The sequence below is a fragment of the Acomys russatus genome, chromosome X (genome assembly GCF_903995435.1).
Source record: "Acomys russatus chromosome X, mAcoRus1.1, whole genome shotgun sequence".
NCBI classification, from domain to species: Eukaryota; Metazoa; Chordata; class Mammalia; order Rodentia; family Muridae; genus Acomys; species Acomys russatus.
In genome coordinates, this window is record NC_067169.1 from 80,691,382 (window position 1) to 80,709,785 (window position 18,404).

At 36.4% G+C, this 18,404-nt stretch overlaps 1 protein-coding gene across 1 annotated transcript in view; it reads left to right on the forward strand.

Annotated features, from left to right (window-relative positions):
* Il1rapl2 (interleukin 1 receptor accessory protein like 2) overlaps nucleotides 1–18,404 on the forward strand; it is a 1,209,823-nt gene that overhangs the window by 1,155,322 nt on the left and 36,097 nt on the right. The window contains exon 7 of the mRNA XM_051141602.1: nucleotides 2,507–2,636. Within this exon, the coding sequence (XP_050997559.1) occupies nucleotides 2,507–2,636 (130 nt within the window). The remainder of the gene's footprint in view (nucleotides 1–2,506; nucleotides 2,637–18,404) is intronic.

An 18,404-nucleotide genomic window follows, 5' to 3' on the forward strand; every position in this document is an offset into this window, starting at 1 on the left:
GACAACTACAGAAGAATTCAAAGGTCCAGGACCAGAAATTTGAGAAGGCATGTGTTAATATTATAATAAAATAAATACTTATCAATATATCTTTTTTGTGTCTAAGCCCAACCTATGTCCAGTGTCTGTGTGTCTAAGGGGTTTCTTATACTCCACTTTGTACACATGTGGACTTTATCTCCTACTTAGTTGTTCCTTTCTGAAACTGGTCTAAAAGAAAGCCATTTTCTAGGTGTGGTGATGAAAGCTATTTGGATCTGAGAGTTGTAGCTATTAGAACATGATAGCTATTGATAAATTTTAGGTAGAATGGAAACTTTATATGGCACAGAATGACAATGGAAGCTCCATGGGAAACCATTTTTGAAGCGGTTTTATTTGATGCTCTAACAATGGCAAAATGTAGTTTATGGAGAAAATTTTAAGCTATGATATAATTACCAATTGAGGGATTCATGTATCAAAAAGTCAGTATTGTAATGTCTATACCATTCTTCCAAGACTTGTTTGATTTGCAAGAAAAAATATGCAATTAATTCTACCAAATTATAAATACCTGTACATATGATGAGAAATTCTTAACTAAAATATAGATAACAAAGTACTAAAACATTGCCTCCAGTTATTTTAGCACAATAAATAATATAAAAAACATGAAGTATATGGGAAGACTGACTTTTTCTGTAGATATATTTGTAATTAAAAATTTTAATTTTAGTTTATAAATTAAGATCTTCCAGAAAGGCAGAATCAATGTGATGATATATATTGTATCAAGAGTATTGATGCATGTGATTACAGAAATTGAGACAGACCACAGCAAACTATTGCAAGCTAAAAAACCAAGCAAGTCTTAAAATCTTAGTACTAGTGAAACTTCTGGTATAGCTTTCAGTGCAGAACTTGAAGATGCAAGAGCTCCTGAGTCTGTTGATGGCTATCCTTGATACCAAGAGCAAGAAAACTTTAGACCTAGTATCTAAAGCCAGGCCAAAAAAAAAAAAAAAAAAAAAAAAAAAAAAAAAAAAAAGAGTGCCTTGGGTCTAGACGAAAGAGGGTCCATTTTCCAGTAGTATATGTTTTCGATTAGTGAATGTTGTGTCATGTCAAGTAATGGGTAAAACAATGTAAAGAGGAAGGATTTATTTAGGCTTATGCTTGCATAAAGTTCAGTTCCTGGTAGCTTGACCTCATGCACTTAGGCAGAGAACATAGTGACAGAAGGTCTATGAGGAAAGAAGGACTTCTTTGTTTCTTGACAGATAGGAAATAAATAGAGGTGGATGCACAAAGGGACATGGGTGTGCTAGAGCTCAAAGGCCCATCACCAATACTACTTTTTCCATTAAGCTTCACCACCAACTTGTCACCAAACTTCATATTAGCAATCATATTTCTAATCCATACCGGGTTCATGTGCTTGTTTCAGAACCCTTGCAATCTAGTTTTCTTTAGAAATGTTACTGGGAACATAACATTTCTTAGCCAAATTAAATCGATAACCAAGATTAACCATCACAGGGCTAGGGAGATGGCTCATTGCTTACTACACAAGCAAGAGGACCTGAGTTCGGATCCCCTTCATCTACACAAAAACCTGGGCATGGTAACATGTCCCAATTTCAATCCCAGAGCTGGCAGTTAGTGACAAGCGGATTGATTCACCTGCCAGCTGGAAGGACACACTTAAGAAGAGACCCTGTTTCAAAAAATTAGAAAGGAATAGAGTAATCCACCTGATATTGACCTCTGACCTCCATGTGTGAGCACACAAAAAGCACATCCTGACACAAGTGCATACCTTTCCATATATCAGAGAGGTGGAGAGAGGAGAGAAAAAAAAAAAAAAAAACAAACAAAAAGATACATAGCCACAGTCTTGCTTTTTAATTCCACCTGGGCACTGAATAGGGTGTATTGTTCCAACTCAGCCTATCAGGTCTGAAAGAGTCTCATATATGTCACCTGAAATAATGATGGCTGACTGGTGAGGCATCCCTTAATCCTTTCAAGTCAACACCAAAATTTAACCCTCATTCTGTATCATTTTTCTTAAAATAGATATAATAGGAAGAAAGAAGCTAAAGTCTATATAATCTTAATGGTGGTTGATCTACTGATGATATGTTTTCTTACTTACCCAGAACTGACTTATGCTCTTGAGTAATTTAAAATTTAAAGGCAAGTCCAGGTAAGGAATGTTTAATACTCTCAAAAAGAAAAATAATTAGAGATCATTTCCATTTGATGCTTTCATTTCAGTTCTTGGGAAAGGTACAGTGTAACTAAAGTGCTATAAGGTAATAATTTATTTAATTTTTCCGTTTGCATAATATCATAAATTTTATAATTTCCCCAAAGCCCTCATAATAACTTTTTCTCACATGTAAGACTTGTTGGAAAATAGAGTGCCTCTGAGTTTTCCTCTGTATATTAACTGGCCACTCTTGTCTCGCAGTAAGAACAAAAAGTGATTCGCTCATTCATTATCTTTTCTCTTTCTCAGGTAAACCTCTGAACATCCCTTGCAAAGCATTCTTTGGATTCAGTGGGGAGTCTGGACCAATGATCTACTGGATGAAAGGCGAGAAGTTTATTGAAGAACTGGCAGGTCACATTAGAGAGGGTGAAATAAGGTATAGGAGTCCAGTTGTTTGTTTCTCTTTGTTCTCTTTGCAATTAATCAGTAAATCATGCTAAGAGGGATTCTAACTAAAGTGTTCATTGCAACATCAAGTCCTCCAAGACCTGGTATGTTGGAGACAAAAACAAAAACAAAAACAAAAAGCTTATTTGAAAGTTTCTAATAATCGTTTCCAGTGTTTTTGGAAGACACTATCAAAATATAATGATCCCCTTAAAACTTTTGAAGCAAATTCCATCATGTTTCCAAAGCTACAATGGTAGGAGCGGACTTTAAACTTTGCAGGTTACATCTCAATTTGCTGGATAAATCCCTATTCACTCCTCGGGGATCCAACAACTTTCATATGTCATAAGTTTAAAGCTGTAGTAGTGGTAGAAATCTGATAGTCTACCCAAATGACTGTTGAGTTTTGTTAGTGTTTGTCTCAGCATCCACTGCTTGGACTGTTCTTTCAGTTTAGCACCTCCCTCAATGTTTTTCACTTTCCTCTTATTATTATGCCATCTCAGTGTGTAGCTACCAGTTCAAATCATTTGCTTTGTATTTTTATACTCATTCTTCCTTTTATTTGTGAGATTATAATGTTATTAGGGTAGGATATTTAAAATATTATATTTAATATTAATTTGAATATCTTAATCTTTAAATGATTTTACATCATTTCCCCTTCCCTTTCTTCCCTCTACTCACTCCAATATCTCTCTTTGCCTTCTTTCAAATCCGTGGCCTTTAGTTTTCAAAAATTGTTGCTATCTACATCTATGTATATGTACATAGTCATAATTCCTAAATACATACAGATAGCTTGCTCATTCTGTATAATGTTACTTGTATGTATGTTTTCAGGACTGAACATTTTGTATTGGATAACTAACTGCAGTGTTCTTCCCTGGATAAGACTATTTCTGCCATTCTCAGCATTTCTTAGTTGCCTGTAGTTCTCGGTATAGGGCTGGACTTTCCCACAGCACTTCAGCATGTCTATTATTGTCCTGTTCATCTCCCATTTTGGCAGTCATGGTGGTGAACCTTTATGGGTTCTGCCATCCCTAGGAGATGCAATGTCAAAGCAAACTCTCTGTTTCTCTGTCTCTTAGCAATCTTCCCACCTCCTCTTCTACAGTGTTCCCTGAACCTTAGGTGTGTGAGTTGTTTTGTAGATATAGTGTTGGGACTGGGCTCCACAATTCTGCATTTTGATTGGTTCTGGTATTCTGTAATGATCTTTGTTCCAAAGAGAATTTTCTTTGGTGCATGGTGAGGACTGTACTGATCTTTTGGTATAAAGACAAATGTTCAGAATACAGTTAGGGTTTGGGCTAGAGTATCTTCTCACTTGGGCAATAAAAAGGCAAGCATTCTTTCAGTCTGCTATATAGTGGATATTGTTAGGTTTAGGTGCACTTTTTATTCATCCTCACTGAGAAGCATGCAGCAAAAATCAGAGATTTGTGTATTTGTTTTCTGAGACAGAGTCTTGTTTTATTGTCCAGGCTGATCTAAGGGATCCTCCCATTTCAGTTCTCCCAAATACAATTGTAGGCATATGTGCATCATAGTTTGCTCAACTTTTCTTTCTTTTTTAATTTTTTAAAAAATTTGTTCACTGTACATCCTGATCGTAGCCCCCTCCCGCATCACCTCCCGCATCACCTCCCAGATCCCACCCTCTATCCCTCATTCCCTCTCCCTCCCTCCCCTCCCTAGTCCTCAAAAAGGGGAGCCTCTTTATCTGACCTCCCCTAATATCTGACCTCAGCCTATCAAGTCTCCTCTGTATTACGTGTATCCTCTTCCTCTGTGACCTGGCAAGGCAGCCCTGACAGAGGGAAGTAATCAATGTGGGGAGGCCAGAGTCCATGTCAGAAGTAGCCCTTACTCCCCATATTATGGGACCTACAAGGAGACTGTGCTGTCTATCTACTACATCTGAGCAGGGGGTCTAGGTCCTCACTATGCATGGTCCATGGTTGGCGCATCAGTCTCTGTATTGTAGTGTGGTTTTCCCATATTATGTGGCTAATATCTGCTTAGGAATAAGTATATACCATGCATGTCTTTCTGAGTCTGGGTTACATCAACCAGGAAGATCTTTTCTAGTTCCATCCATTTGCCTGCAAATTTCAGGATTTCCTTGTTTTTAATAGCCGAGTAATATTCCATTGTGTAAATGGATCACAGTTTCTTTATCCATTCGTTGGTTGAGGGACATCTAGGTTGTTTCCAGATTCTGGCTATTATGAATAAAGCTGCTATGAACATAGCTGAGCAAGTGTCCTTGTTGTACGGTGGAGCATCTTTGTGTATATGCTCAGAACTGGTATGGCTGGGTCTTGAGGTAGAATTATTCCCAGTTTTCTGAGAAAGCACCAGATTGATTTCCAAAGAGGTTGTACAAGTTTGCACTCCCACCAGCAATAGAAGAGTGTTCCCTTTTCCCTACACCCTTGCCAGCATGTGCTGTCACTTGAGTTTTTGATCTTAGCCATTCTGACAGGTGTAAGATGGAATGTCAGAGTCATTTTACGATGACTATGGATGGAAGTTTAACATTTCTTTAAGTGTTTCTTGGCCATTCAATATTCTTCTGTTGAGAATTCTGTTTAGCTCTGTACCCCATTTTTAATTAGATTATTTAGTTTGTTGATGTCTACTTTCTTAAGTTCTTTATATATTTTGGATATCAGCCCTCTATTGAATGTCATGTTGGTAAAGATATTTTCCCATTCTGTAGGCTGCAATTTTGTCATTTTGATGATATTCTTTGCCTTACAGAAGAGTCTTCAGTTCAGTTTTCAGTGATTTGTATTTATTTTTGCAAATGTTGTCAAACCCACCTTAGCATAAATGCACACTTTCAAGTGTACAGTTGAGTGAGTTTTTGTACCTTCATAATATTATATAAACTACTATCATTATCTACTGTGAGAATAGTTTCAACACTCAAAAAGAAAATGCTGGACCTCATAGACCAGGGCTCCATTTTGATAAAATAGAAGTATTTATAAAGGGCTGGAGAGATGTCTCATTGGTTAAGAGCACTGACTGCTCTTCCAGAGGCCTCAGGTTCAACTAACTCAACTCCCAGCACCCATATGGCAGCTCTCCACTATCTGTAAGCCCAGTCAGTTCTAGGGGGCCTGACACCCTCACACAGACATACATGCAGCAAACCACAAATTCACATTAAATAAAAATAATAGATAATTAATAAATAATTGTTTTAGAATCAAATAGTGGTTCTTGCACACATTAGTCAACATTATAAAACAATGAAATATAGATCACCAATGGGAAAATTTTATAGTATGTGAATTTTATTTCAATAAAGCCATTTTGAAGAGGATTTTGAGATATGGTATTCTAGAGCTGAGGCTAGCATTGAATTCCTGATCCTTCCTAGTGCTGATAGTTTTAGTCATGGTCTAGCATAGCAGTTTTTTGATAAAGTTATTTTTCAATGTGTATTTTTCTATGTTTTATTTTTATCAGGTCTTTGAGGATATTCTACAGTGTGTTTAGATCCTATTCAAACTTCCCCAAACTCCTCTCATGTCTGCACCTTTTCCAGACCCACCAAAATATATCCACACTTTTTTCTTCTGGAAAACCAATCAAGTCTAATTTGTAGTACCCATGTAATCTCAGAAGTTTTTAATTTTAATTGCACTGATATTGATTACCTGACATAGCATAAATCTTCAGAAAACGACGACTTATCAGTTGAAAGTCCCATTTGAACTTGAAGTTTTCTAGTTGATACCGTCGTATTAGGAATTTTTAATGGTTTATTTTCAACTAATATAGTTGAATTTATTTTTTAGGCATTTTAGAATATTCATGCTTAAAATTATTATCAATATATCTACTGTAAAGTGTCCCACTCTTCGTTATTTCTGAAACAGAAACTGTCCCTCAAAATGACACATGTTAACTATATTTGTACTTATTTAGTTGCTAATTGAGTGTCTACTACTGCTGAGTTCAGAGCTCTGGTTTCTTAAGCAAGAATAGTAATTATATAATCCAAAGTAATTACCTCCCTTTTCTTGGATGTGACTGAGTGGATTTTTAAAAGTAAACAGTTTTATTGCACTATAATTGACAGGCAATAAACAATACACAATTTAAGGTTTATAATCTATACAAGCTGATTGATGTATACATATGCTTGTATACAGTTGCCATAAAGAAGTTATCACCCCTTGTTTCCTGGTACCTCTTTGAAATTCTTTCCACAACACTAATCTTCCTGCCACTATAAATCAGTCTAAAAATTATAGGTTTATATAAACAGAATATAAACAGAATAATATAGCAGATATTCCTTGTGTTTGGATTATTTCATTTGACAAATCATCTGGAGAATTAGACATGTGTTACATGCATAAATGGCTCATTCTCTTGATATCAATGAGTACTGGTATCTAGAGAGATGTATCAAAATTTGGCTGTCCATTTATTTACTTGTTGTTTGCATTTGAGTTATATATGTCATTTTGCAGACATACTTCCTTTTTCTTAATGAAATTTCTAGCTATTGAGTAGATAAATCATATAAAAAGTATACATTTAACTTTTCACTTATTTTTTGGTATTTTAAATTACATTTTAGTGCAACTTATGTCTAATTTATTTTCAATTGTTTATTTTCATATATCACACTCATTTACTATTTTTCATTATGGTATCTTTTCAATGAGACAATTTAACTGAACACATTTATTGGATCAAATTGCAGAAGCATAAAAGCCAAGAATGTCCTACTGGTTTGCAAAGTAGCTAAGCTTTCATGTAAAGCTAGGACTATTCTTACAGATCACTCTGGCTGTACATACAAGCTGAGACTATTTCTTTTAAGGACACACAGATATATACAGAGACAATAAAACAATATATATTGTGTTTCATAACACACCTTAAACACAAACTAAATAAACCAGAAATTTTACAGTAATATATGTGGTACAGAATTATTAGTATTGATTGTACTATTAAAAACACATGTATCTAACAAGAAGACCCTAGGGGGAATGCTGAATTCTCATACAGAAGGACACATAGAATAGACACTGGAAGAAATTAAAAGGAAACAAATGGGAAGGGACCCTACCATAGAGCTCCTCTGAAAGACTCCACCCAGCAGGAGATCCAAACAGATGCACACACACACACACACACACACACACACACACACACAGCCAAACTTTAGGGTGGAGCACAAGGATTCTCATGGAAGAGTTGGGGAATAGAAGGACCTGTAGGGGACAGGAGCTCCACAAGGAAACCAATAGAGCCAACAAATCCAGGTGGGGGTAGGGAGTGCAACAGACTGATGCACCAACCAAGGACTATACATGCTGAGGTCAGATGTTAAGGGAGGAGGGCTCTCCTTTCTGAAGACTTGAGGAGGGAGGGAGAAGGGGCGACAAGGGAAGGGGCTACAATTGGGATGTAAAGTGAACAAATTAAAAATTAAAATTAAAAACACATGTATCATACATATTACTGGTATGTATGTTGTCAAGACTGACCATTTGGCACTGGCCAAACAATTGAGGAAGTCCACCTTTCCCTCTCCCAGCTTCACTCAATTGCCAAAGTGCTTTGTGTAGGCCTGGGGCTTTGTGGGTTTCCCCCACCAGTTTGATATGTTCGTTGCTGTTGGCCTTAGCATCCCTTTTAATATTGTACATGTTTATAGGGAAATACAGTATTAGCGTTCTTATTTCCTCAAATGTCTATCATGTCTATGGGCTGGAAAACGGTGGTCTCTTCTAGAAAACAACTTAAAAAAAAAAACAAGCCTGATATTTCTCAAAAACATTTGGACAGAAAATTTGTACATGTATTACAGATAATTCCCATTTATCTTCACCAAACTTCTCCTCTTTTTATTAATGTCTTCTGTTTCTATGTTATATCTATTAGAACATGAATCAAATCAGTGCATACTCGCCAACTAAGATCCGTTTTCAATTCACATTCCCTTAGCTTTTCCTGCCCTTTCTTTCACCGGGATGAACTTTTAGGGCAGATGCCTAACTGCATTAACATGTAGTTACCCCGTGTGACAACCAGAAGCAAGGCATGATGCTGTTTTCTACAGCTGGTGGAAGATAAAACACACAACCAGGAAGCAAGGCCAGAGCCCGAGCCACTATATTAGGTGCTAAATGTGTCAGCCTTTAGGGATTTGCAAGATGCTATTGTTTATTTGATTGTGTTATAGTCTCTTCCTCTACTTTCTCCCAACCCCTACCCTACCCCACTAACAGTTTTTTAAAGGCAGGAATACATAACTTTCTTGCACTGGTGGAAACTTGCAGAGTGTTTGTTTTGAAAATTTTACAAAACCCACTAACTAAATAGAGACACCTTTAGAGAAATAAAAACAAAGAGGCAGGAATTTCTGGCCAAGATAAACACATGGTCAGCCATTTTGTAATATTAATTGTGTGATCTGTGAGTTATTTGGGAACTTGTGTGTGTTCCAGCATTCCTTCAGGCTATGACCATTTATGCTAACATAGGAATTAATTACTAGACCTTGTCTTCTAGCCTCCAAAGTCAATGTCCTTTAAAGAAACCTACAAGATTTTTACAGAGCATAGCAGATTGGAACAATAACACAGTTTAATAAAAAGATGCTAATAAAACAATTCCTAGAACCAAGAGATGATCTGAGTTCTTACATGGCTCACAGATTTTCTTCAATGAGAATAACGGTAAATGCAAAATGCTAAGATTTTAATTAGAGGATTTATCTTAAAGACATTTTTTTGTAAACAAAACTGACTGCTGGGTATGTTTTCCTTCAGGGTTGTCTTTCTTCCTCTGGGTTATAATAAATTGTTTTAGACTGTGTAATTTAGAAGCAACAGAAATATCTCTCATCATCATGAAAGCTAGGAAAGGCAAGATCAAGGAGCCATCAGATTTGGTGCCTGGTAGAGTCCTATTCTTCACAGATGGCTTCATCAGTGTGTCTTCACATAGCAGAAGGAGCAAAGTAGGTCTCTTGAGTCTCTTTGATAAAAGCACTAATTCTGTTTATGTGAGCAAGGCCTTCATGGCTAAAGCAAATTCCAAGTGCCCAACTGTTAGCATTGATATATTTGGTATTCATTTGCAATATATGAACTTTGAAAGAGAGACACAAGCATTCTGGTTATAGAGAGGGCATTCTAATAGACTTGTATTTAATGGAGTTGCAGTTAGCATGCTGTCCTTGCATGTCAACAGTGCAGTGCCTGAAAGTGTATTGATGATTATTAGAGACTGAGAAGGCAAAAGGGAAAAGTTGTTGGATTTGGTCAATATGTGCTCTATACATGTATAGAGCTGTCATAAGAAATCCTACTGATATTTAAAATTAGTATTCTTGAACTGTTTAAAGTTCATTGTTTGTAAATGAAACAGAAAATGTAAGTAAGTAGTCATCAGGCAGTTGACAAATGGAGAACCAGCCCTTCTGTCTAGAATCTCCTGTCCTGGGTGCAGCTTCTTAGTACTTGTAACTTCTTAGTACTTTCTCAAAAGAATGAAAGATTTTAGGTTCAGGAAGAGAATATGGAGAAGGGAGGACTAGAGGGAAAAAAAAAGGGAGGATGAAAGTAATGTAATTCTGTTTTAATTAAGAACATTTTTAAAGCAAAGAAATAAAATAAAATAAGCTACCTAGAGACAATGCTCTGATACTTACTGGCAGGAGGTGGCCAATGATATAATATTCCACAATCTTCAGAAAGTACCACTTCTGAATACAGTAGTTTTCCAGTGGCATGTCCAGTATTTGAGTAAAAATCACGACAATGGTTTCAGATGCCCATTTTTCTTTGTGGTTCACTCTCCTGATTTGCACTATTGCCATATTCCCCATCATTTCCCTTATTAGAAAAGACAGGTGTAGCCTTTTTATGTCTCTGAGATTGCTTTAAAAAGCTGATACCCAAGAAATCGGAACTCAATACATACTTCTATACACTAGTTGTCCCCATCCTCCTCATCACCCTAATCTTAATCCAAAACTTGATAGGAACGCTAAATTTCTTACTTCTACCACTCAATACCTTTCTACTCAACCCTATATGATGTAGTAATATTCTGTGATTAGCATGCATAATAGCACTTCTTATTAAAATGCCACTATATGGGGTCCACCTACGACTTCCATAAGCCCATGTTGGATTTGCAACAGAGCATGGTGGCGCCACCTTTAATCCCAGCACTAGGGAGGCAGAGGCAGGAGGATCTCTGTAAGTTTGAGGCCAGGCTGGTCTACAAAGTGAGTTCAGGACAGCCAAGGCTACACAGAGAAACCCAGTCTCGGAAAAAAATGTTACTGAGGTAGATATTCCACATTACTAGTAAAAATGCCAGATAATATCAACCCAATTTTATTACACAAAAAATAAATCTTTGAGGGATGTAAATTGTATCTGATTGGTTAAAGAGCCTGGATGAAGTTCACAATAACCGCTTTGTTCCAATGGAGAATAATTTTATATTATAAATCTTACTCTACAAATTGCTCTATCAATGACAAATGTTTTCTCCTTAGGCAGTACTATAAAACAGTTTACCTAGTCTTTTCTAATTGTTGGCCTCCAAACATATTCAATCTATCTTCAGGTTGATCAGAAGAGCTTCTAAAATGCAAACAATTTGATTTCCACTCAGATCCTAAAAGGCTGAAAACTAAAAATAGACTTTGTTTTCTTTGACTATTGACTTCTTCCCTCCTACTCTCAGTTCCTACTTTTCTTCAGTGTCATGCCTTTAAGTTCACTTGTTCTCTATGAATGAATGAATGAATGAATGAATGAGTAAGACACTCTAACAAAGGGGAAATAAATAGAAATTAATTTATTCTTAGTGTGACTTTATTGAAAAGCTATCAAATAACCTTTTAAGAATACACACTTCTGGACCAGTGAGATGAGTCACTGAAAACTTTAAGGTACTTTCTTCCAAACCAGGTGACATGAGTCCATATGATGGAAGGAGAATACTGACTTCCACAAGTTGTGCTCTGACCTCCAAAATGCTCTGGGGCATGCATTCCCCACATACAAAAAATAATACGCATGTTATATATATATACCTTTCTGACAAAACAATATGCAGCATCTATAGTTCCCCCCACAATATAGTTACGTGTCACTTAATGAAAGGAGTATATTCTGAGAAGTATACTGTAAGGCAACCACACACCCTACTGTGTGGATATCACTGTACATACATGCACACATCATGGTGGCTATGTTGCAGCTAGTTATCCCCTTAGAGGAACATGGTCATATATGTAGCCATCGTTTTCCTAAATTTATTTATGTCACTCATGGCTACATAGAGAAAGTAATTAGAATCCCAGAAGAAGATGATGGGGACACTGCTCTGGCAACATCACACACACCTTTAAGCACTCCATATACACTTGATCTTCCCAGAGTCAGGCTTCAAACGCAGTCTCTTTAGTTCACTCACTCTCAGCCCATCTACCAGCAGAAAGAACATGAATCAAGCAGTTGCCTTTGACTGAAATAAATTTCGAATTATATCACAGCTACATGTGAAAGTACATTTTGTAAATCATACAAAAGCTTCAATAAAAAAAATAAAGCCTTTATAGGTAGCATGGTTTTAGCCCAGGTTAGCCTCAACTGCCATTAATATGAAAACTGCCATTTGTCTGAAGTATCACCATTGGAGGAATGGCCTTGACTTTTCAAGTTTGAGTTTTAGTCTTGATACATGCATAAAATATTTAAAGTCCATCTAAGACATGGGTTATTTCTCTTCATTTCCTGCGTGTACTCTAGGTCCCCCAGCCTCAACTCTATTGTCTTGAATTGTAGGGTTTGCTGGACAAGAACGTATAATAGTAATCACGAGAATACTACTATTTCACATTTTCTAAAACTCGGGATATCGCAAAAAAAAAAAAAAATTTGACATTCTAAATCACATTGGTGTCCCACAGTAGTCAGCTGAAATAAACAGTCTTATCTTTCCTTGGTGGTTAAACAAGCAAAGGTTTAGAGACTAAGGGCGAACTTCAGTTCAGCAGCTTACAAGCACAAGGCTAGACTGAATTAATAAAAAAAAAAAATCTCTCCCAAGAACCCTCAGTCGTTCTGAATATTTTGTAGCATTCCACATACAGGCTGCAGAGAGACAAGATTCCTCCCGGGCTGAAAGAGTGAAAGTCAGTATGGAGTGAGACTAAGCAGCCCTGTCATTAATCAGGGTGGGAGGACAGACAGATAAAGCCAGCTGCAGAGTTAACAGAAAACACTGTTTCTCCCAGGGTCATGTAGCCGTTGTAAAATGCCATAAGGACCTGTCCTCCCTTGAGTGATTACTGCTTTCCTACCAGTGATTCCCAGATCTGCTTCTTTATCAACATTTATTACTAAGGATGCCTAATAGCTAAGCCACCCTCACCTCATGACCAAAATCCAAGCCCAAGTTAATTCTCCCTACACTGTTCCCACTCCAGAAGCCATCCCAGAGATTGCAAATTCTTCCTTATGGCCTCCTCAGAATTTCAAAATCTTAATGTTACACTTTTTTAAAAAATCAAAGATCAGTTGACTGCTGCTGGACTGCCTCTCCTCAATGTATTGAGTCAATAAATCTTGTCTGTCAGGTTACAGACTTGATGCTGGTCTTGGACAACACATCACATCAAAAGAGAGATTTATTGAATTAAAAGGGTTGCTTTTTGTTAACATACCTCCTATCTTTCATATCCTCAGTCATCATCTCTGGACAATGATTGTTAATAATTCACAATAATAACCCAGACACTCTGCATGATACTAAGACATCAAAGGAGGGCTCAATTTGGTTGAAGGGACTATTTACAGTGAATGAAAATTGGATTTAGACATTATAGTACTATTTACATCAATTAAGAAACCAACACAGTTTTCTACTTAAATCCCAGGTGAACAGAAAATTCAGTTAGCCTTAATCCCCAGCCCTGCCCAACTCAATTAACCAATATTTTGCTGATATTCATTACATTCATGTTCTTTATCTAAAGGCCATGTTGCCATTCCCTTCCAGAGCCCTTCTGTTAGGTTTGCTCTTTAGGTGAACAGAGAACAAACCACTCCCAGAACAGGACAGTTCCCAGTCTCACTTCACTACTTACTAATACATACAGAGTTGCAAGTTTATAATGCTTTACAATTGCAAAACAACAACAACAAAATAAATAAATAGATAGATAGATAGATAGATAGATAGATAGATAGATAACCAAACACTTCTTTAGTAGACACTAATTCAAACTCTGAATACTGATCTTTTGCTAGACTAGTGACAAATGGCATGATACTGTCTTGATGTGCATCAGCTCCTAGTTGACCACACAATAACAAGGGCACATACAATTATTTGTGTACAGGAGTGTGACACGGCCCAAATGTGTATGTCAGAGGACAATGTTCAGGAGGTAGGTATCTCCTTCCACCTTCTTGATGTAGGGTCTCTCTTGTTTCTGTCATGCTGCCTACACCAGGCTAGTGAGCCTGCAAGCTTGTAAGGAATTTTCCTGTCTTTGCTTCTCCTCTCACTGCAAAGGGCAGAGATTAGAGCTGTGCACCACTGCATCATGAGCTTTAGATAGGTTAAAAGTATTCAGCTCAAGTCATCAGTTTTGTGCCAAGTGCTTTAGCCTATGAAGCAGGCATTCTATTGGCCCAGATTCTTTACTCTCTAGGGATGATAGCAATAGTGGCCATAACAGAGTTTGTGAGATAGGCAAATTGAATATGGACTCAAATGGCTACGTAACAGTTCAGGAAATGACTCAAAGCACTTCTGCTACTGGAAGAAACTTAAAAGTAATTTTAATTTCCCCAATAAAGCCCAGCCTTCACCCAGTTTACTTGTGCCATTGCCACCACGACCCATGAAAAACAAAATGGCATCGTTAAGTGTATATGTTCTACTTATATCTCATATATTTTGAATTCATTTGAAGGTAAGTAATACATTCTCTACATATTTACGGCATGAGAAATAATGATTCAATACAGATATAAATTATATAATATAAGTCAAGTTTAATAAACCAATCACCTTAAATTTGTATATATATATATTTTTTTGAGACAGGGTTTCTTTGTGTATCTTTGGCTGTCCTGGCGTCGCTTTCGAGACCAGGCTTTTTATCATTTCTTAATGATGAAAATTTTCAAACCCCATTCTTTTAAGCTTTGTAGCAAACTGTATGCTTGTCTATACTCACACTATTCTTCAGTAACATGCTAGAACTACTTATGTCTATCCCAGTTATGTAACTTCATACTGCTTGGTCAACATGTCCCAAACTTCCCCACATCTAGTAGCTATTGTTTTTCTCTCAGCCTCTACGAATTCTGCTTTAAAATATTCTACACAGGGATGGTTCAGTAGTTAAGAGCACTTACAACTGTTCCAGGGGACTGAGGAAACTCCAGGTACAGAGATCTGACCCCCCTCTTCTAGCCCCCCTAGGCACTGCTTCCACATGGCATTTGTGCATAGATGCAGGCAATACATCTATACACATAAAAATTTCTGCATCTGAGAGATAGTAGTCAGAAGTTATCATTTCCATATACCTAAAAGCACCCAAGTTTATTTATGATGCTCTGTACAATGCATATGCTATATGAAAAGTTATACTGTATGACTCATAGACTGATCACAAGAGAAATCTTATGTGTTTAATACTGGGATTATTTTCAAATATTTTAAATCTTTGGTTTAATCTGTGTACAACTCACAGAAAAGGGCTTCTCACATTTATTTATTATTTCCTCCATTCCTTTCATGTTCTATAGTTAAATACTCTTACAGGAATTCAATAATGAGGGATAATGAAAAATAGTTTGAAACAATGTTGCTTTTATTAACATGTGCCAGATCGTCACAATTGTAGCTTTAAAATATCTGTTTAATGTCACTGATTATAGCAAATAAAACTCATATAGTATCTTGCTAACATTATGCACACACATTCAGACTTTAATTTTTAAAGACTTTTTATTTTTTTACAGAAAATCAAAATGAAAAGTAGAGTTCTTCTTTATCACTGTCTCCTAATAAGCTCCATATTTGTACATTTGTTAACTTTGACACATCCTTATCATATAAAGTCCACTGTTTACAGCAGCATTTATTCCTGATACTTTTCATTCCACATATTTCAAAAAATGTAAAATAATGTGCTATCTGCCAGCAAAGTCCTGTGTAGAATACATTCATTAACCCAAGAAGCCTCTCTGACCCTCATTTTTATCTCTCTCCTTCCAAATCAGGAGTACAATGATCCTTGTACTGTAAATAATTGCCTTTTCTAAAACATTGTACAGTTGAAATCCAACATTAGGTAGTTTTACTTCTTAATCTTGCCTTTACCTTTTTTTTAAAAACATCATATAGTACATAGCTATTTTTCAGATTGGCTTCGTTTAATTAATTATATACATTTGTGGGTTGTCTGTGCCATTCCATGGTATTCTACCTTAAAAAAAAAATAGACATCACATCGCACTTATCCACTGTATTTCAACTTGGTTCTCATGGTGTCACTGTCACTGTGCTAATTACTAATGATACAAAATGTAAGACTAAATAAGGCCACATATAGGCAAGCCCCAGCTTTTTTAGGACTATCTCAGTCACTTATTTAATTATTTTAGGAGCTTTATTTTTAGAGAACTTATGCATCTCATCGAAGATTCTGAATTTATTATGAACTTATTCTCACATTTCCTTGTTATCTTTTAGAAAGCTCCTAAAATAATTTCTATATTTGAATTTAGGTTCAGGTTCAACTTCCGTGCTGGCTGTACTTTAAGACTGGGATGTTTTGAGTATTTGTTGCGTTTGGTACCTACACAGGAGTCTCTTGGGTAGCTCAGGCTGGCCTGGAGCTTCCAATCCTCGTGCCTCTGTCTCCCAAGTACTGCATTTTGCTATTAATGAAACTTTTTGTAAGGACAAAGGTAAATGACTTATTTGTAAGGCATATCTTCATAGCTATTTATTATTTATTATGAAATGAACAGAGACGTGAGTAAATTTTTGTGAAATTTTACAATAAGCATGCCTAGCAGAAAGTACAGAGAACTCTTATATATATTGCTGCCCACCTCCTCTCCTCCTTCGTTTTCCCTATCATCACTACCTTGCATTAATGTGAGCTATTTGTTACAATTCACAGAACACTATTAAGCAATATTATGAAATAAAGCTCATAGTTTATCTTGGGACTCACTCTTTGTAATATACAGTCTATGGTCCCAATGCGCATATAATTCCAATATCAATTGTTACAGTATCATACTCAATAATTTAGATGTTTCATAAGTACTATTTACTGCTTAAATTTATCTGTGCTTCTTCACCCAAACTCCTAGTAACCAGATACTTTTTGAGATTACAATTTAATTACAACATTTCTCCCTTCCCTTTCCTCCCTCCAAACCTTCCCATATAACCCTCCCCACCCTACTTCTAATTTGTGGCCTCTTTTTTCACTAGTTATTATTGAATACATGCAGTATGTATGTATGTGTGTATGTATGTATTTATAATATGTATGTGCCACTTAGTCTGTATAATGTTACTTGTGTGTGTATGTGTGTGTGTGTTTTCAGGGTTGACTATTTGGTATTGGATAGCCAGTTAGTGTGGTCTTCCCTGGGAAAAGCTATTTCTCCCATTTTTGGCCTTTTTTTAGCACCTGTAGTTCTTTGTGTAAGGTGAAGGACGTCCCATTGTCTTTCCCCATCTACATTTGAGCCTCTATTGTGCTGCCCTTGTACAGCTCATGTTTAGGCAGTTATGCTGCTAAAACCTAATGAGTGTAGCTTCTGACATTATTTTGGATATTTTTTACCCTGTTGTGTCTCCTTGCAATAGTGACCATACACTATGTAGCCTTTTCAACCATCTTATTTTCATAATTTTTGAAAAATAGTGTTTTAATCTTAATAAAATTCAACTTAACATGATTTGAAAAGGAAAAACTCTAAATGATAACTTAGTGTTTTTAGACTTTAGTGATTTTCCTCACTAGATGATGACAGTATGTGGGGAGGCATCTAGGGGATGGGCTTGCAGAAGGAATCATGCCTTTGAAGGTCATTGTTGAACCTTGATTCCCTTTGGATTCTCCTGCTTCGTACAGTTATACCCAAATATTACAAATTTCTAATTCTACATTTTATAGGTCTATTGATTAATCAGAATTTGGTTGTTTTCCTTAGTTATTTGATAATTTCTACTGAAATATTTACTTTTGGGGATACTAACACAAACCATGATGTGCTTTAAGTTTCAAATTCCAATTTCCAATAAATGACATAGAAGAAAGCAATCAACTTGTAGTTATTGATCTAAAATGCTACAATCTCTTGACAACTCTTTATTTCTGGGGAATATTTTTTTTTTATGTTTTGGGGTTTTTCCCTCATAAAGCCAATCATGTTTCAGTAGACAAAGTTTTTAAAATATGTTTTCACCAATTTCAAGACTATCTTGCATGTATTTTGGTCATATCCACTCCCACGCCCTTCTCCATCCATCCCAGACCACTCCCACTATGCATCCTACCCTGACTTCACATCCTCCCTTTTTAACCCATGGAGTCCAATTAGTACTGCCTGTATGTGCATAGGAACAGAACCATCCACTGACATGTGGGCAACTGACAAGGTGCCACATCCTTGAAGAAAATTGACCTTTTCTT